Consider the following 21,938-nt stretch of genomic DNA (forward strand, 5'->3'; position numbering starts at 1 on the left):
AGAGCCAGGTCTTCTATTATTATTATTATTATTATTATTATTATTATTATTATTATTATTATTATTATTATTAATTGCCTTTGTCCTGATGTCTTGCTCCTGGGCTGCAAGGATCAGGCCTTCTGTCTCCTTCTTCAGGGTCCCATTCGTGAGCCAGAACCAGGTCTTCTATTATTATTATTATTATTATTATTATTATTATTATTATTATTATTATTATTATTATTATTATTATTAATTGCCTTTGTCCTGATGTCTTGCTCCTGGGCTGCAAGGATCAGGCCTTCTGTCTCCTTCTTCAGGGTCCCATTCGTGAGCCAGAGCCAGGTCTTCTCCTTCTCAGCTTTTCCTTCAATTTTGTCAAGGAACTTTCCATGCAGTGTTTTGTGGTGCCAGCTGTCAGCTCTAGTTTGTAGTGCGGTTTTCTTGTACTGATTCTGCTCTAGTTTGTAGTGCGGTTTTCTTGTAGTGATTTTTTGTCTGCTGTGCTTTGAGGAGTTTCTGATTTTTGACTTCACTCAAAGCAGGTTCTTCACTTTGCTTTCCATCTTCTTCCAGGGCATGTTCTTCTTCTTTGACTGCTTGTTTGACTTGTAGGAGTCCTCTGCCCCCTGATCTTCTAGGCAGATATAGCCGGTCAACATCACTGCGAGGGTGCAGTGAAGGATGAATGGTCATGAGTTTTCTTGTTTTTCTGTCCAAATTGTCCAGTTCCATCTGTGTCCAGTTTATTATTATTATTATTATTATTATTATTATTATTATTATTATTATTATTTAAAGTGTGATTATTTATTATTTTATTAATCATTATTTATGTTATTGTTTTATTATTCATTTATTCTTATTCTTATTTACTTTATTATTTTAGTATAAATTAATTACTATTATTATTTTATTATTTATTTACAGTAGAGTCTCACTAATCCAAGCCTCGCTTATCCAAGCCTCTGGATAATCCAAGCCATTTTTGTAGTCAATGTTTTCAATATATCGTGATATTTTGGTGCTAAATTAGTAAATACAGTAATTACTACGTAGCATTACAGTGTATTGAACTGCTTTTTCTGTCAAATTTGTAGTATAACCTGATGTTTTGGTGCTTAATTTGTAAAATCATAACCTAATTTGATGTTTAGTAGGCTTTTTCTTAATCTCTCCTTGTTATCCAAGATATTCGCTTATCCAAGCTTCTGCCGGCCCGTTTAGCTTGGATAAGTGAGACTCTACTGTACTACTATTTTATTATTATTGTTATTATTATTATTATTGACACAACGACGTTGTATGACACAGCAAACAAGATGGATATGCTGGATTTCGTTTCACAAAATCACAAGTCGAACACTTCCCAAGTGTCTAGGACTCTGTGATGTATTTTTGGATGATGCTGCAGATCCCAGTAGGGTGGCCTTTTGCAGTTGGCAGATGGTGATTTTGTCAATGTCTATTGTTTCCAAATGCCGGCTGAGATCTTTTGGCACAGCACCCAGTGTGCCCATCACCACCGGGACCACCTGTACTGGTTTCTGCCAGAGTCTTTGAAGTTCAATCTTGAGGTCCTGAGAGCGGCTGAGTTTTTCCTGTTGTTTTTCATCAATGCGACTGTCACCTGGGATGGCGACATCCATGATCCAAACCTTATTCTTTTCCACAACTGTGATGTCTGGTGTGTTGTGTTCCAGAACTTTGTTGTTATTATTATTATTATTATTATTATTATTATTATTATTATTATTATTTATTAAAGTGTTTCAAAACGTACCTTCTGCTGTGTTGCCGATCCCATCGTTCTTTCCGGGGCCACAATTTCCCTGAAAGCGAATTTTTAACAAAAAGGATGCCGGTTAAAATGCTGGGAGTCTGATTGGTTGCTTAGCAAATGTACATGGGCGGAGCCAAGGTGACAGTTGGGGCTATGCAGCCACAGAATTATTATTATTCAATTAGGGGACTGGATTTTGAAGTGTGAAGATAGAGACAGTTTTGGGAACTGTGTTTTGGAGAAGGATACCTCTTTGAGGAAATATAGTTAAAAGCCTTCAGGAAAGGAAGAGCTGAGAACCATATTGAGACTCTATGGTTGATGTGGGATTTGCAGTACCTTCACTCGTTTCCTGAGACCACTGCCACTGCCAGGAATGACAGAATTGAACCAAACTTGGCAGACATATCCCACATGACACACTTTACATGCTGCAGCAGTTTGGGGGAGAATGGCCCAAGGATTATGGGATTTGCAGTACCTTCACTCGTTTCCTGAGACCACTGCCACTGCCAGGAATGACAGAATTGAACCAAACTTGGCAGACATATCCCACATGACACACTTTACATGCTGCAGCAGTTTGGGGGAGAATGGCCCAAGGATTATGGGATTTGCAGTACCTTCACTCGTTTCCTGAGACCACTGCCACTGCCAGGAATGACAGAATTGAACCAAACTTGGCAGACATATCCCACATGACACACTTTACATGCTGCAGCAGTTTGGGGGAGAATGGCCCAAGGATTATGGGATTTGCAGTACCTTCACTCGTTTCCTGAGACCACTGCCACTGCCAGGAATGACAGAATTGAACCAAACTTGGCAGACATATCCCACATGACACACTTTACATGCTGCAGCAGTTTGGGGGAGAATGGCCCAAGGATTATGGGATTTGCAGTACCTTCACTCGTTTCCTGAGACCACTGCCACTGCCAGGAATGACAGAATTGAACCAAACTTGGCAGACATATCCCACATGACACACTTTACATGCTGCAGCAGTTTGGGGGAGAATGGCCCAAGGATTATGGGATTTGCAGTACCTTCACTCGTTTCCTGAGACCACTGCCACTGCCAGGAATGACAGAATTGAACCAAACTTGGCAGACATATCCCACATGACACACTTTACATGCTGCAGCAGTTTGGGGGAGAATGGCCCAAGGATTATGGGATTTGCAGTACCTTCACTCGTTTCCTGAGACCACTGCCACTGCCAGGAATGACAGAATTGAACCAAACTTGGCAGACATATCCCACATGACACACTTTACATGCTGCAGCAGTTTGGGGGAGAATGGCCCAAGGATTATGGGATTTGCAGTACCTTCACTCGTTTCCTGAGACCACTGCCACTGCCAGGAATGACAGAATTGAACCAAACTTGGCAGACATATCCCACATGACACACTTTACATGCTGCAGCAGTTTGGGGGAGAATGGCCCAAGGATTATGGGATTTGCAGTACCTTCACTCGTTTCCTGAGACCACTGCCACTGCCAGGAATGACAGAATTGAACCAAACTTGGCAGACATATCCCACATGACACACTTTACATGCTGCAGCAGTTTGGGGGAGAATGGACCAAGGATTATGGGATTTGCAGTAGCTTCACCCGAATCACCTCCCACAGACCATTGCGATGTCCACGAATGAGGGAACTCGACCATACTCGGCACACAGATGCAATGTGGCCCACTTTACACCCTGGTGTGGTGTGGGGGGTGGGTGGACTATGGATGGTGGGATTTGCAGTACTTTCAATCGCTTCAACTCCCACAGACCATTGTGACACCCACTAGTGATGGAACTGGATCAAACTTAGCACGCAGAACCTCTGTGGCCTCCTTTACATCCTGGTGCAGATTGGGGGAGGACTTACCTAGGATGATGGGACTTGCAGTACCTTCATTCATTTCCAGAGACCACTGTAACCCCCACCAATGACTGATCGAGACCAAACTTGGTACACAGAGTCCCGATGACCCGCTCTACACCCTGGAGGGGGTGGACCATGGATGATGGGACTTGCAGTACCTTGACTCACTTCCTGAGAGCACTGTGACTCCTACCAACGACAGATCAGTATCAAACTTGGGACACAGACCCCCGATGACCCGCTCTACAGACTGGCACTGTATGGAGGGGGATGGACCATGGATGATGGGACTTGCAGTACCTTGGCTCACTTCCTGAGAGCACTGTGACTCCCACCAACGACAGATCAGTATCAAACTTGGGACACAGACCCCCGATGACCCGCTCTACAGACTGGCACAGTATGGAGGGGGATGGACCATGGATGATGGGACTTGCAGTACCTTGGCTCACTTCCTGAGAGCACTGTGACTCCCACCAACGACAGATCAGTATCAAACTTGGGGCACAGACCCCCGATGACCCGCTCTACAGACTGGCACTGTATGGAGGGGGATGGACCATGGATGATGGGACTTGCAGTACCTTGGCTCACTTCCTGAGAGCACTGTGACTCCCACCAACGACAGATCAGTATCAAACTTGGGACACAGACCCCCGATGACCCGCTCTACAGACTGGCACAGTATGGAGGGGGATGGACCATGGATGATGGGACTTGCAGTACCTTGGCTCACTTCCTGAGAACACTGTGACTCCTACCAACGACAGATCAGTATCAAACTTGGGACACAGACCCCCGATGACTCGCTCTACAGACTGGCACTGTATGGAGGGGGATGGACCATGGATGATGGGACTTGCAGTACCTTGGCTCACTTCCTGAGAGCACTGTGACTCCTACCAACGACAGATCAGTATCAAACTTGGGACACAGACCCCCGATGACTCGCTCTACAGACTGGCACTGTATGGAGGGGGATGGACCATGGATGATGGGACTTGCAGTACCTTGGCTCACTTCCTGAAAGCACTGTGACTCCTACCAACGACAGATCAGTATCAAACTTGGGACACAGACCCCCGATGACTCGCTCTACAGACTGGCACTGTATGGAGGGGGATGGACCATGGATGATGGGACTTGCAGTACCTTGGCTCACTTCCTGAGAGCACTGTGACTCCTACCAACGACAGATCAGTATCAAACTTGGGACACAGGCCCCCAATGACTCGCTCTACAGACTGGCACTGTATGGAGGGGGATGGACCATGGATGATGGGACTTGCAGTACCTTGACTCACTTCCTGAGAGCACTGTGACTCCTACCAACGACAGATCAGTATCAAACTTGGGACACAGACCCCCAATGACCCGCTCTACAGACTGGCACTGTATGGAGGGGGATGGACCATGGATGATGGGACTTGCAGTACCTTGGCTCACTTCCTGAGAGCACTGTGACTCCTACCAACGACAGATCAGTATCAAACTTGGGACACAGACCCCCAATGACCCGCTCTACAGACTGGCACTGTATGGAGGGGGATGGACCATGGATGATGGGACTTGCAGTACCTTGACTCACTTCCTGAGAGCACTGTGACTCCTACCAACGACAGATCAGTATCAAACTTGGGACACAGACCCCCAATGACCCGCTCTACAGACTGGCACTGTATGGAGGGGGATGGACCATGGATGATGGGACTTGCAGTACCTTGGCTCACTTCCTGAGAGCACTGTGACTCCTACCAACGACAGATCAGTATCAAACTTGGGACACAGGCCCCCAATGACTCGCTCTACAGACTGGCACTGTATGGAGGGGGATGGACCATGGATGATGGGACTTGCAGTACCTTGACTCACTTCCTGAGAGCACTGTGACTCCTACCAACGACAGATCAGTATCAAACTTGGGACACAGACCCCCGATGACCCGCTCTACAGACTGGCACTGTATGGAGGGGGATGGACCATGGATGATGGGACTTGCAGTACCTTGGCTCACTTCCTGAGAGCACTGTGTCTCCTACCAACGACAGATCAGTATCAAACTTGGGACACAGACCCCCGATGACTCGCTCTACAGACTGGCACTGTATGGAGGGGGATGGACTATGGATGATGGGACTTGCAGTACCTTGGCTCACTTCCTGAGAGCACTGTGACTCCTACCAACGACAGATCAGTATCAAACTTGGGACACAGACCCCCGATGACCCGCTCTACAGACTGGCACTGTATGGAGGGGGATGGACCATGGATGATGGGACTTGCATATGGGAGTTGTAGTTCACCCGCACCCATTGAACCCACCGGATGCTGGATCTAGACTACATTTGGAACACAGGGAAACAATGTCTTTCTCAAATGACCTGGGCACAGAGACTCTACTGTAGTCCAGGAATACCTGATTAATGTAAATGGCTTCAACGCGACTTCCAAGCGAATAGAATTTGTTTCGAAACCACTGGGAATCCCTCCCATCCGGATATGGCTCCGAGCCCACCGATTCCATACCTGCGTCCAATTGTCCACTCCTTGTGGCCGGAACCGGACCTCCTGCTCTGACCGGTCACACCCGTAGGTCTCCGGCCAGGTCAGCCGCAAGGATGTGTTCGTGCGCCCAAAGCGGATTTCGCTTTCTTCCAGCGGCGGGAATCGCACTGCAACGAAAGGCACAATAGGGATGACGATGATAGTTGAGCCCCGTCCGCTCCGGGATGGAGTCCGAACTTGAAAGGTTTCTCACCGGTCATTTTGAGCACATACGTCCGGATCTCGGACCGGAGGCTTCTCTGCCCGTCCGTGGCCGGCCTCTCCACGAAGACGGTGGAGTTTTCCCGGGCGTAGACGTGGTCCTGCAGAACGGCCCAGGAGGTGGAGTGGCCCACCTTGAAGGACCGGCAATCGTGGCCAGTCTTCCCACGGCTGGAAGAGAGCGGGAAAGGGAACGGGGAGAAAGGCCTTGCAAAACTACAACTCCCAGGATCCCCCGGCATTAAGGCAAGTACAAACAACATTTGTTCTTCAGTGGCCTTGCAAAACTACATCTTGCAATAATGATAATCATAATAATAATAATAAATACAGAGGGCCTTGCAATAATGATGATAATAATAATAATAATAATAATAATAATAAGTACAGAGGGCCTTGCAATAATGATGATGATAATAATAATAATAATAAGTACAGAGGGCCTTGCAATAATGATAATATAGTAATTAATAATAATAATGACAATAATAATAATAATAATAATAAGTACAGAGGGGCCTTGCAATAATGATAGTAGTAATAATAATAATAATAATAATAATAAATACAGAGGGGCCTTGCAATAATGATAATATAGTAAATAATAATAATAATAATAATAATAATAATAATACAGATGGGCTTTGCAATAATTATAATATAGTAATAAATAATAATAATAATAATAATAATAATAACAGATGGGCATTGCAATAATGATAATATAGTAATTAAAAATAATAATAATGACAATAATAATAATAATAATGACAATAATAATAATAATAAGTACAGAGGGCCTTGCAATAGTGATAATGATAATAATAAATACAGAGGGGCCTTGCAATAATGATAATAATAATAATAATAATAAGTATAGAGGGCCTTGCAATAATGATAATAATAATAATAATAATAATAATAATAATTACAGAGGGGCCTTCCAATAATGATAGTAGTAGTAGTAGTAGTAATAATAATAATAATAATAATAATAATAATAATAATAATTACAGAGGGGCCTTCCAATAATGATAGTAGTAGTAGTAGTAGTAATAATAATAATAATAATAATAATTACAGAGGGGCCTTCCAATAATGATAGTAGTAGTAGTAGTAGTAGTAGTAATAATAATAATAATAATAATAATTACAGAGGGGCCTTCCAATAATGATAGTAGTAGTAGTAGTAATAATAATAATAATAATAATAATTACAGAGGGGCCTTCCAATAATGATAGTAGTAGTAGTAGTAGTAATAATAATAATAATAATAATAATAATAAGTACAGAGGGCCTTGTAATAATGATAATATAGTAATTAATAATAATAATAATAATAATAATAATAATAATAATAATAATAATAATGATAAGTCCAGTGGGGCCTTGCAGAAGGCATTGCACAACTCCACTCCCACCGGCGGGGGGGGGGGGGGGGTCCTTGGGGAACTCCAACTCACCAGAAGTGGAGGGTGGCGGGGGCCCCGCTCTTGGCCCCGGGGTCTTCCCAGGAGCATTGGATCTTGCAGTGGATGTGGCAGCAGGGCTTGGAGCAGCGCAGGCCCCGGGGCCCCTCCTCAACCACATTCCCTGGGAGGGAAAGAAGAAAACAAAGACAAAAATAAAGTATTGAGGAATTGGTGGTAGTTAAGGAAAAGGGTCCCCTGGGCTGAGTGGGTTGCTAGGAGACCAAGTGGGCGGAGCTTAGCCTTCTAACTGGCAGCAATGGGATAAAAACAATTCTTCCTCTCCCTCTAATTAGGACTTTATTTTTCTTTTCTTTTTGTTGTATCAACCTAGAGGCATGGATGAGGGGTTGTGCTGTCAATTTTCGAGGTTGTGGGGTGTTTACTTTTGTTGTTTTGTCCGCTGCCGTGATGCCATCACTCTTTTATAGATATAGATAGCAATGCCACAGTCTAGTTCGCGGTCTGTTTCCCGCACCTCAATGTTGTGAATGGCTTTTCTTATCTCTCTTGGTTTTACTACTTGTCGTTATTATTATTATTATTGTGTCGGTTTCGTTTATCTCCCCTGATCTGCCCCTCGAGCATTCTTATCTCGAAACCGCCGCCTTCCTTCCTCACTGATATAAAAATATTATATTATAAAACTGAGGGCGGGGGCCAGGTCAATGACCTTGGAGGGCCGCATCTGATCTAAGTCATGGATGATGTTGCGCAGAACCGGGCCCATAACCCTTGCCAAGAGGAAGCCTTGGGGAGAAAGGGATGGGAGCAAGAGGAAGAAGGGAAGAAGGGAAGGAGAAAATGGAGGGGTGGAGGGGCCCCGATCCACTCACCCCCGGCGCACGTGGCCAGCGCTGCCGCCACCAAAGCCCAGGCTGCCCGAGGCGCCATGGCCGTCTCCTCTTCTCCTTTTCTGGGCCACCCAAAGAGGCCACCCTCCTCTCCTCCCTCCCTCCCTCCCTCGTTCTTTCTTTTTCTCTTTCTCTTTCCCCGCTTCAAGAAGAAAACCCCAGAAACCAAAGGAGGCCCAGATGAGTCAAAACAGGAAAGAGAATCGGGGTTAAGACGCTGCGCCGGACGAAGAAGACTCAGAGGCCCATCGCCCCCTTCCCGTGATGTCAATGGAAGGCCTCCACCAACATCACCCATCGTCCCTTTCCATGGGTTTTGATGGACATGCCCCATGGTGTCCTTCCATCCATATTAGAAGGCATCACCCATGGTCCCCATCCATTGGTATTGAGGAACACCACCCATGGTCCCCATCCATTGGTATTGAGGAACATCACCCATGGTCCCCATCCATTGGTATTGAGGGACATCACCCATGGTCCCCATCCATTGGTATTGAGGAACATCACCCATGGTCCCCATCCATTGGTATTGAGGGACATCACCCATGGTCCCCATCCATTGGTATTGAGGGACATCACCCATGGTCCCCATCCATTGGTATTGAGGGACATCACCCATGGTCCCCATCCATTGGTATTGAGGAACATCACCCATGGTCCCCATCCATTGGTATTGAGGGACATCACCCATGGTCCCCATCCATTGGTATTGAGGAACATCACCCATGGTCCCCATCCATTGGTATTGAGGAACATCACCCATGGTCCCCATCCATTGGTATTGAGGAACATCACCCATGGTCCCCATCCATTGGTATTGAGGAACATCACCCATGGTCCCCATCCATTGGTATTGAGGAACATCACCCATGGTCCCCATCCATTGGTATTGAGGAACATCACCCATGGTCCCCATCCATTGGTATTGAGGAACATCACCCATGGTCCCCATCCATTGGTATTGAGGAACATGACCCATCGCCCCCGTCCATTGATATTGATGGAAGACTTCTATGAACATTAACCTCTTCCATTAATATTGATGAACATGACCCATCAACCCCTTCCATTGATATTAATGGAAGGCCTCTATGAACATGGCCCGTTATCCTCTTCAATTGATATTGATAGACGCCTCTACGAACATGACCCATCGTCCCTTTCCATGGATTTTGACATGGACATGGCCCATGGTGCCCTTCCATCCATGTTAGGAGGCCTCTACGAACTTCACCCATAATCCCCTTCCATTGATATTGATGGACATCAACCTCTTCCATTGAAAGGGATGAACATGACCCATCGTCCCCTTCCACTGACATGAACATGGCCCATCATCCACTGACATGAACATGGCCTATCATCCACTGATATTAATGGAAGGCCCCAATGAACATCAACCTCTTCCATTGATACGGATGAACATGACCCATCGTCCCTTTCCATGGATTTTGATGGACATGGCCCATGGTACCCTTCCATCTATATTAGAAGACCTCTCTGAACATCACCCATGGTCCCCATCCATTGATATTGATGGACATGGTCCATCGTGCCCTTCCATCCATGTTAGAAGGCCTCTAAAAACTTCACCCATCGTCCCCTTCTATTGATATTGATGGAAGGCTTCTATGAACATCAACCTCTTCCATTGAAACAGATGAACATGACCCATCGTCCCCTTCCACTGACATCAATGAACATGGCCCATCACCCCCATCCATTGATATCAATGGAAGGCCTCTACCAACATGACCCATCATCCCTTTCCATGGATATTGATGGACATGGCCCATGGTGCCCTTCCATCCACATTGGAAGACCTCCCTGAACATCACCCATGGTCCCCTTCCATTGATTTTGATGGACATGGCCCATGGTGCCTTTCCATCCATATTAGAAGACCTCTGCGAACTTCACCCATGGTCCCCGTCTATTGATATTGATGGAAGGCTTCTATGGACATCAACCTCTTCCATTGACATCGATGGAAGGCCTCTACCAACGTGACCCATCGTCCCTTTCCATGGATTTTGATGGACATGGCCCATGGTGCCCTTCCATCCATGTTAGGAGGCCTCTACGAACATCTCCCATGGTCCCCGTCCATTGGTATTGATGAACATGACCCATCACCTCCATCCATTGATATGGATGGAAGGCTTCTATGAACATCAACCTTTTCCATTGATACGGATGAACATGACCCATCGTCCACTTCCATTGATATTGATGAAAGGCTTCTATGAACATCAACCTCTTCCATTGATATCGATGGAAGGCCTCTACCGACATGACCCATCGTCCCTTTCCAAGGATTTTGATGGACATGACCCATGGTGCCCTTCCATCCATATTAGAAGACCTCTATGAACATCACCCATGGTCCCCGTCCATTGATATTGATGGAAGGCTTCTATGAACATCAATCCATCCATTGATATTGATGAACATGACCCATCGTCCCCTTCCACTGACATCAATGAACATGGCCCATCACCCCCATCCATTGATATCAATAGAAGGCCTCTACCAACATGACCCATCATCCCTTTCCATGGATATTGATGGACATGGCCCATGGTGCCCTTCCATCCACATTGGAAGACCTCCCTGAACATCACCCATGGTCCCCTTCCATTGATTTTGATGGACATGGCCCATGGTGCCCTTCCATCCATATTAGAAGACCTCTGCGAACTTCACCCATGGTCCCCGTCTATTGATATTGATGGAAGGCTTCTATGGACATCAACCTCTTCCATTGACATGGGTCATGTTCATAGAGGACTTCCATTAATATCAATGGAAGGGGATGATGGGTCATGTTCGTAGAGGACTTCCATTAATATCAATGGAAGGGGACGATGGGTCATGTTCATAGAGGACTTCCATTAATATCAATGGAAGGGGACGATGGGTCATGCTCATAGAGGACTTCCATTAATATCAATGGAAGAGGACGATGGGTCATGTTCATAGAGGACTTCCATTAATATCAATGGAAGGGGACGATGGGTCATGTTCATAGAGGACTTCCATCAATATCAATGGAAGGGGACGATGGGTCATGTTCATAGAGGACTTCCATTAATATCAATGGAAGGGGACGATGGGTCATGTTCGTAGAGGACTTCCATCAATATCAATGGAAGGGGATGATGGGTCATGTTCATAGAGGACTTCCATCAATATCAATGGAAGGGGACGATGGGTCATGTTCATAGAGGACTTCCATCAATATCAATGGAAGGGGACGATGGGTCATGTTCGTAGAGGACTTCCATCAATATCAATGGAAGGGGATGATGGGTCATGTTCTTAGAGGACTTCCATCAATATCAATGGAAGGGGATGATGGGTCATGTTCGTAGAGGACTTCCATCAATATCAATGGAAGGGGATGATGGGTCATGTTCATAGAGGACTTCCATCAATATCAATGGAAGGGGACGATGGGTCATGCTCATAGAGGACTTCCATTAATATCAATGGAAGGGGACGATGGGTCATGCTCATAGAGGACTTCCATTAATATCAATGGAAGGGGACAATGGATCATGTTCATAGAGGACTTCCATTAATATCAATGGAAGGGGACGATGGGTCATGTTCGTAGAGGACTTCCATCAATATCAATGGAAGGGGATGATGGGTCATGTTCTTAGAGGACTTCCATCAATATCAATGGAAGGGGATGATGGGTCATGTTCGTAGAGGACTTCCATCAATATCAATGGAAGGGGATGATGGGTCATGTTCATAGAGGACTTCCATCAATATCAATGGAAGGGGATGATGGGTCATGTTCATAGAGGACTTCCATCAATATCAATGGAAGGGGACGATGGGTCATGCTCATAGAGGACTTCCATTAATATCAATGGAAGGGGACGATGGGTCATGCTCATAGAGGACTTCCATTAATATCAATGGAAGGGGACAATGGATCATGTTCATAGAGGACTTCCATTAATATCAATGGAAGGGGACGATGGGTCATGTTCGTAGAGGACTTCCATCAATATCAATGGAAGGGGACGATGGGTCATGTTCGTAGAGGACTTCCATCAATATCAATGGAAGGGGACGATGGGTCATGTTCGTAGAGGACTTCCATCAATATCAATGGAAGGGGATGATGGGTCATGTTCTTAGAGGACTTCCATCAATATCAATGGAAGGGGATGATGGGTCATGTTCATAGAGGACTTCCATCAATATCAATGGAAGGGGACGATGGGTCATGTTCATAGAGGACTTCCATCAATATCAATGGAAGGGGATGATGGGTCATGTTCTTAGAGGACTTCCATTAATATCAATGGAAGGGGACGATGGGTCATGTTCATAGAGGACTTCCATCAATATCAATGGAAGGGGACGATGGGTCATGTTCATAGAGGACTTCCATTAATATCAATGGAAGGGGACGATGGGTCATGTTCGTAGAGGACTTCCATCAATATCAATGGAAGGGGATGATGGGTCATGTTCATAGAGGACTTCCATCAATATCAATGGAAGGGGACGATGGGTCATGTTCATAGAGGACTTCCATCAATATCAATGGAAGGGGACGATGGGTCATGTTCATAGAGGACTTCCATCAATATCAATGGAAGGGGACGATGGGTCATGTTCGTAGAGGACTTCCATCAATATCAATGGAAGGGGATGATGGGTCATGTTCGTAGAGGACTTCCATCAATATCAATGGAAGGGGATGATGGGTCATGTTCATAGAGGACTTCCATCAATATCAATGGAAGGGGATGATGGGTCATGTTCATAGAGGACTTCCATCAATATCAATGGAAGGGGATGATGGGTCATGTTCATAGAGGACTTCCATCAATATCAATGGAAGGGGACGATGGGTCATGCTCATAGAGGACTTCCATCAATATCAATGGAAGGGGACGATGGGTCATGCTCATAGAGGACTTCCATTAATATCAATGGAAGGGGACAATGGATCATGTTCATAGAGGACTTCCATTAATATCAATGGAAGGGGACGATGGGTCATGTTCGTAGAGGACTTCCATCAATATCAATGGAAGGGGATGATGGGTCATGTTCTTAGAGGACTTCCATCAATATCAATGGAAGGGGATGATGGGTCATGTTCATAGAGGACTTCCATCAATATCAATGGAAGGGGATGATGGGTCATGTTCATAGAGGACTTCCATCAATATCAATGGAAGGGGATGATGGGTCATGTTCATAGAGGACTTCCATCAATATCAATGGAAGGGGATGATGGGTCATGTTCATAGAGGACTTCCATCAATATCAATGGAAGGGGACGATGGGTCATGCTCATAGAGGACTTCCATTAATATCAATGGAAGGGGACGATGGGTCATGTTCATAGAGGACTTCCATTAATATCAATGGAAGGGGACGATGGGTCATGTTCATAGAGGACTTCCATTAATATCAATGGAAGGGGACGATGGGTCATGTTCATAGAGGACTTCCATTAATATCAATGGAAGGGGACGATGGGTCATGTTCATAGAGGACTTCCATTAATATCAATGGAAGGGGACGATGGGTCATGTTCATAGAGGACTTCCATTAATATCAATGGAAGGGGACGATGGGTCATGTTCATAGAGGACTTCCATTAATATCAATGGAAGGGGACGATGGGTCATGTAGATAGAGGACTTGGGTAGAGGGAGAGAGAAGCCGCAAACGGAAGCCGAAGAAGAAGAAGAAGCAGTGGCGTCAATCATCCTTGAGTGGCGGAGGTGGAGGAGGAGGAGGAGGAGGATGAGTCAGAGCTTCCAGCGTCAGAAGCAGAAGGAGCAACAACCAGCCTGGCTGTCTTTTCCGTTGCCAAAAACAATGCCATGAAATGGGATTTGGCGTCTATCTATCTATTAGACATGTCCAAAAAATCGTTTTGAATCGTATATCGGAATTATTTCGGATTGTTCTCGCTTTTTGATACGCATTCCGAGACATTGTCTCACAGCGCAACCAGCAATGTCATTCGAACCAATGTTGGCCCATTCTCTAATTGTCTCTTAATGTTTCATTAATTCCCCTCCCCCAATTTTTTAAAAAATATATATTTAAAAAAATATTTTAATTTTTGTTTTGTTTCTGCAACCTACCTTGAATGGGAGCTTAGCGCAGCCTAACATGGCTGCCGCTCCCTGTCCAATCAGAAGCTTCCGCGATGGACGCAAAGGTGGGGGCTAACGTCCTCTGCGTCCACATGGAAGATTGCCATACAAGCCCGGGGTGTAGCGATTGCGCATGCGCATCCGCCATTTTAGAAACATTTAGAATCATTACGAATTTTCGGAAATATTCGAAATTTTTGGGTGAAAAAAATCGGAAATACTTTCTATATCGAAGCGCCAGCGCCCCCTACTTTAGAAACGAGAATTGAAACATTTTTTTCATCGATCGAACATGCCTACTATCTATGATCCGTAGTTGCTGGGATGTGTAGTTCACCTACAATCAAAGAGCATCCTGAACTCCACCAATTGAATTGAACCAAACCTGGCCCACAGAACTCCCAGGACCAGCCATGTTTAACATTTACACACATGACCAGCCACCTTCGGACAGAGAGTTTCATCTACGCTTGAGCTCTCGGAAGCTTGAGGTGCTCTTACTGCCTATTACCGGGAAACCAGCTGATCCCAAATCCATCTAAAATACAGACACAGAATTTCATCTATGCTGATGATCATGCCATCACCGCCCAAGCAGAAAACGTTGAAATGGTTGGACAGAAGCTCTCGGAAGCTTGAGGTGCTCTTACTGCCTATTACAAGGAAAACCAGCGGATCCCAAATCCATCTAAAATACAGACACAGAATTTCATCTATGCTGATGATCATGCCATCACCGCCCAAGCAGAAAACGTTGAAATGGTTGGACAGAAGCTCTCGGAAGCTTGAGGTGCTCTTACTGCCTATTACAAGGAAAACCAGCGGATCCCAAATCCATCTAAAATACAGACACAGAATTTCATCTATGCTGATGATCATGCCATCACCGCCCGAGCAGAAAACGGTGAAATGGTTGGACAGAAGCTCTCGGAAGCTTGAGGTGCTCTTACTGCCTATTACAAGGAAAACCAGCTGATTCCTAATCCATCTAAAATACAGATGTGTGCTTAAGAAGAGTCAAGCTTCTCAGGCTCTGAGGATGACCAGGGAAGGAATCCCACTGTAGCATTGCAGCACAACAACACACCTGGGAGTCGCTCTGGACCATGCCCTGACTCAGATCTACCTATCTAATAATAATAATAATAATAATAATAATAATAATAATAATAATAATAATTGAAGTGGCATTGAAGAAGGGGAAAATCATTGAAAGTGAGGGCATAAATATGCCCAATGGCCAAACAATAAGGCCAGAGGCCTATAAATATCTGGGCGTACTACATCTGGACAACATCAAGCATGAACATGTGAAGACTGTGGTCAGCAAAGAATACACACAAAGGGTCAGAAAAATTCTCAAAAGCAAGCTCAATGGAGGCAACACCATCAAGGCCATAAACACCTGGGCCATACCTGTCATAAGATATACTGCTGGCATCATAAACTGGACACAGACGGAACTGGACAATTTGGACAGAAAAACAAGAAAACTCATGACCATTCATCATTCACTGCACCCTCGCAGTGATGTTGACCGGCTATATCTGCCTAGAAGATCAGGGGGCAGAGGACTCTTACAAGTAAAACAAGCAGTCAAAGAAGAAGAACATGCCCTGGCAGAAGATGTCAAGCAAAGTGAAGAACCTGCTTTGAGTGAAGTCAAAAATCAGAAACTCCTCAAAGCACAGCAGACAAAAAACCAGTACAAGAAAACCGCACTACAAACTAGAGCTGACAGCTGGCACAACAAAACACTGCATGGAAAGTTCCTTGACAAAATTGAAGGAAAAGCTGATAAGGAGAAAACCTGGCTCTGGCTCACGAATGGGACCCTGAAGAAGGAGACAGAAGGCCTGATCCTTGCAGCCCAGGAGCAAGACATCAGGACAAAGGCCATTAAGGCCAAGATCGAAAAATCAGCTGATGACCCAAAATGCAGATTCTGCAAGGAAACTGATGAAACCATTGATCCTATCCTCAGCTGCTGTAAGAAAATCGCACAGACAGACTACAAACAGAGGCACAACTATGTGGCCCAAATGATTCATTGGAACTTATGCCTCAAGTCCCACCTCCCAGCAGCAAAGAACTGGTGGGATCACAAACCTGCAAAAGTCTTGGAAAATGAGCACGCAAAGATCCTGTGGGACTTCCGAATCCAGACTGACAAAGTTCTGGAACACAACACACCAGACATCACAGTTGTGGAAAAGAACAAGGTTTGGATCATAGATGTTGCCATCCCAGGTGACAGTCGCATTGATGAAAAACAACAGGAAAAACTCAGCCGCTCTCAGGACCTCAAGATGGAACTTCAAAGACTCTGGCAGAAACCAGTGCAGGTGGTCCCGGTGGTGATGGGCACACTGGGTGCCGTGCCAAAAGATCTCAGCTGGCATTTGGAAACAATAGACATTCACAAAATCACCATCTGCCAACTGCAAAAGGCCACCCTACTGGGATCTGCAGCATCATCCGAAAATACATCACACAGTCCTAGACGCTTGGGAAGTGTTCGACTTGTGATTTTGTGATACGAAATCCAGCATATCTATCTTGTTTGCTGTGTCATAATAAAATAATAATAATAATAATAATAATAATAATAATAATAATAATAATAATAATAATAATAAAACTTTATTTATACCCCGCCACCATCTCCCCGTGGGGACTCGGGGCGGCTTACATGGGGCAGAGGCCCAAACAACACAAGGACAAAATGTAAGCAACATAATACTATCACAATATAAAACAGATAAAACAGTAATGCAATATATCAATTAAAACAACAATACAGGATAAAAAATTACATTAAAAACACATAAAAGGCATCTATCTATCATCTATTTATCTATCATCTATCTGTCTGTCTATCATTTATCTATCTACGTATTATTTATCTATCTATCTACCTATCAATCAATCATCTATCTATCATCTATCTACCATCTATCTACCATCTATCTATCTATCATCTATCATCTATTTATCTATCATCTATATATCTATGTATCATCTATCTATCTATCTATCTATCTATCTATCTATCTATCTATCTATCAACTATCTACCTATCTACCATCTATCTATCATCTATCTATCATCTATCTATGTATCTATCATCTATCTATCAATCAATCAATCATCTATCTATGTATCATCTATCTATCAATCATCTATCATCTATCTATGTATGTAGCATCTATCTATCAATCATCAATTGATCTATCATCTATCTACCCTCTATCTATCTATCTATCTATCTATCTATCTATCATCTATCTATCATCTATTTATCATCTATCTATCATCTATTTATCTATCATCTATCTATCAATCATCAATTGATCTATCATCTATCTACCCTCTATCTATCTATCTCTCATCTATCATCTATTTATCTATCATCTATATATCTATGTATCATCTATCTATCTATCTATCTATCTATCATCTATCATCTATCTATCAATCATCTATTTATCTATCATCTATCTATCTATCATCTATCTATGTATCATCTATCTATCTGTCACCTATTCCTCATCTATCACGTATCTATCATCCATCCATCTATCATCCATTGATCTATCTATCTATCCCTCATGTCATGTATCTATCATCCATCTATCTTATTGTCTGTCTATCTATCTCTCTATCTATCCCTCATCTATCACGTATCTATCATCCATCCATCTATCATCCATTGATCTATCTATCTATCCCTCATGTCATGTATCTATCATCCATCTATCTTATTGTCTGTCTATCTATCTCTCTATCTATCCCTCATCTATCACGTATCTATCATCCATCCATCTATCCATCTACCTATCTATTGATCTATCATCTACTATCTATCTATCCCTGATCTATCATATATCTATCATCTATCTATCTATCTATCTATCTATCTATCTATCTATCATCTATCTATCTATCTATCTATCTATCTATCTATCTATCTATCTATCATCTATCTATCTATCTATCTATCTATCTATCATCTATCTATCTATCTATCTATCTATCTATTGATCTATCATCTACTATCTATCTATCCCTGATCTATCATATATCTATCATCTATCTATCTATCTATCTATCTATCTATCTATCTATCTATCTATCTATCATCTATCTATCTATCTATCTACCTATCTATTGATCTATCATCTACTATCTATCTATCCCTGATCTATCATATATCTATCATCTATCTATCTATCTATCTATCTATCTATCTATCTATCTATCTATCATCTATCTATCTATCTATCTATCTATCATCTATCTATCTATCTATCTATCTATCATCTATCTATCTATCTATCTATCTATCTATCTATTGATCTATCATCTACTATCTATCTATCCCTGATCTATCATATATCTATCATCTATCTATCTATCTATCTATCTATCTATCTATCTATCTATCTATCATCTATCTATCTATCTATCTACCTATCTATTGATCTATCATCTACTATCTATCTATCCCTGATCTATCATATATCTATCATCTATCTATCTATCTATCTATCTATCTATCTATCTATCTATCTATCTATCATCTATCTATCTATCTATCTATCTATCATCTATCTATCTATCTATCTATCTATCATCTATCTATCTATCTATCTATCTATCTATTGATCTATCATCTACTATCTATCTATCCCTGATCTATCATATATCTATCATCTATCTATCTATCTATCTATCTATCTATCTATCTATCATCTATCTATCTATCTATCTATCTATCTATCTATCTATCTATCTATCATCTATCTATCTATCTATCTATCTATCATCTATCTATCTATCTATCTATCTATCTATCTATCTATTGATCTATCATCTACTATCTATCTATCCCTGATCTATCATATATCTATCATCTATCTATCTATCTATCTATCTATCTATCTATCTATCTATCTATCTATCTATCTATCATCTACTATCTATCTATCTATCTATCTATCTATCTATCTATCTATCATCTACTATCTATCTATCTATCTATCTATCTATCTATCATCTCTTTCCGGGATGGATCCTCGTCCCAAGGGTCTCTCCAGGATGCTCTGCTTGCTCCACATTGCAATGGGAGTTGTAGTTTTCCAGCCCACCCCCCTTGCGGCATGTAGGCCTTGCAGGAACTACGACTCCCGCCCAAGCACAACAAAGGCCTGGCAAGGACAGAGGCCTCGTTTGTTCCTCATCCCCTTCTTCTCTCTCTCTCTCGCTCTCTCTCGTTCTCGCTCTCGCTCTCGGCATGAGTCACATTTGGATCAGGATCAATGGGGCCCTTTGTCCCCAGAGAAGGAAAACAAAGAGGGACACAAAGGGGCCGGCCTGCACCGTCTCCACTGCCGCCCCAGAAGGTACTGCAGATCCCATCATCCGGGGTCCGTCCTCCCCCAGGCCCATCATCATCAGATGGCCTATATTTATTTATTTATTTATTTATTAGCGACATTGATATGCCATCCGAAGGGGACTCAGGGCGGCTTACAAGTTATATATACATATTAGGGTTGTCCAAAAAATCATTTTGATTCTTATATCGGAATTATTTCGGATTGTTCTCGCTTTTTGAATCGAGTTCCGAGACGTTGTCCCTGGGCGCAACCAGCAATGTAATTTGAACCATCGTTGGCCCATTCTCTAAATGTGTCTTAATATTTCGTTAAATTTTTTCCCCCAAAAAGTCAGGAAATGTTCTGCAATTTGTTGAGCAAACAGTGTTGATTGTGATCTCCCACTGTACCAAATTTGATAAGGATAGCTCAAGAAATGAGGGCGGGAGAGCCCGGTATAAGTCCCCCCCAGTTTCCTTTTTTTTTTTTTTTTGGCGACTGCACATGCGCGTCCGCCATTTTAGAAACATTTAGAATCATTACGAATTTTCAGAAATATCCGAAATTTTTGGGTGAAAAATTCGGAAATACTTTCTATATCGAAGCGCTGGCATCCTCTACTTTAGAAACGAGAACTGAAACATTTTTTCCATCAATCAGACATGCCTAATACATACTATATATCTATATATATAAAAGAGTTGTGGAGTCCCGGCGACCGACAAAACAACAAAATTTCAGCCTAGGACAAAACAACAAAACTACACATCCCAGAAACACTAAACTTGGGCAGCACAACCCCTCATCCATGCCTCTACGTTCATACAACAAAAAGAAAAGAAAAATAAATTCCTAATTAGAGGGAGATGAATAATTGTTTTTATCCAATTGCTGCCAGTTAGAAGGCTAAGCTCCGCCCACTTGGTCTCCTAGCAACCCACTCAGCCCAGGGGACAGGCAGAGTTAGGCCTCACTTAGGCCTCTTCCACACTGCCTATAAAATACAGATTATCTGATTTGCACTGGATTATATGGCAGTGTAGACTCAAGGCCCTTCCACACAGCTATATTACCCATTTATAATCTTATATAATCTGCTTTGAACTGGATTATCTTGAGTCCACACTGCCATATAATCCACTTCAGTGTGCATTTTATACGGCTGTGAAGAAGGGGCCTCATATAATCCACTTCTAAGCAGATAATATAAGATTATAAATATACAATAGAGTCTCACTTATCCAACATAAACAGGCTGGCAGAACGCTGGATAAGTGAATATGTTGGATAATAAGAAGGGATTCAGGAAAAGCTGATTAAACATTAAATTAGGTAATCATTATACAAATTAAGCACCAAAACATCATGTTATACAACAAATTGGACAGAAAAAGTCGTTCCATGTGCAGTAATGCTATGTAGTAATTACTGTATTTACAATTTTACCACCAAAATATCACGATGAATTTAAAATACTGACTACAAAAACACTCACTACTAAAAGGCAAAGTGTGGGATAATCCAGAATATTGGATAAGCGAATGTTGGATAAGTGAGATTCTACTGTAATATGAAATAATTACTGTGGTAGAATAATACAGAACAATATAATATCTAAAACCAGGAAGAGCAACACTCTGAAAGCAGGGAAATTGGGAATTCCACA

General features: G+C 42.9%; 1 protein-coding gene across 1 annotated transcript in view; it reads right to left on the minus strand.

Moving 5' to 3' along the window:
• il12rb1 (interleukin 12 receptor subunit beta 1) overlaps positions 1-9,055 on the minus strand; it is a 32,966-nt gene extending 23,911 nt beyond the window's left edge. Inside the window, exons 1-5 of the mRNA XM_062960207.1 lie at positions 8,725-9,055; positions 7,883-8,012; positions 6,411-6,589; positions 6,179-6,324; positions 1,766-1,814 (exon numbers count right to left, since the gene is read on the minus strand). Coding sequence (XP_062816277.1) covers positions 1,766-1,814; positions 6,179-6,324; positions 6,411-6,589; positions 7,883-8,012; positions 8,725-9,040 — 820 coding nt within the window. The 5' untranslated portion in view covers positions 9,041-9,055. The remainder of the gene's footprint in view (positions 1-1,765; positions 1,815-6,178; positions 6,325-6,410; positions 6,590-7,882; positions 8,013-8,724) is intronic.
• Between the last annotated feature and the right edge of the window lie 12,883 nt (positions 9,056-21,938).

The sequence above is a fragment of the Anolis carolinensis genome, unplaced genomic scaffold (genome assembly GCF_035594765.1).
Source record: "Anolis carolinensis isolate JA03-04 unplaced genomic scaffold, rAnoCar3.1.pri scaffold_7, whole genome shotgun sequence".
Classification (NCBI taxonomy): domain Eukaryota; kingdom Metazoa; phylum Chordata; class Lepidosauria; order Squamata; family Dactyloidae; genus Anolis; species Anolis carolinensis.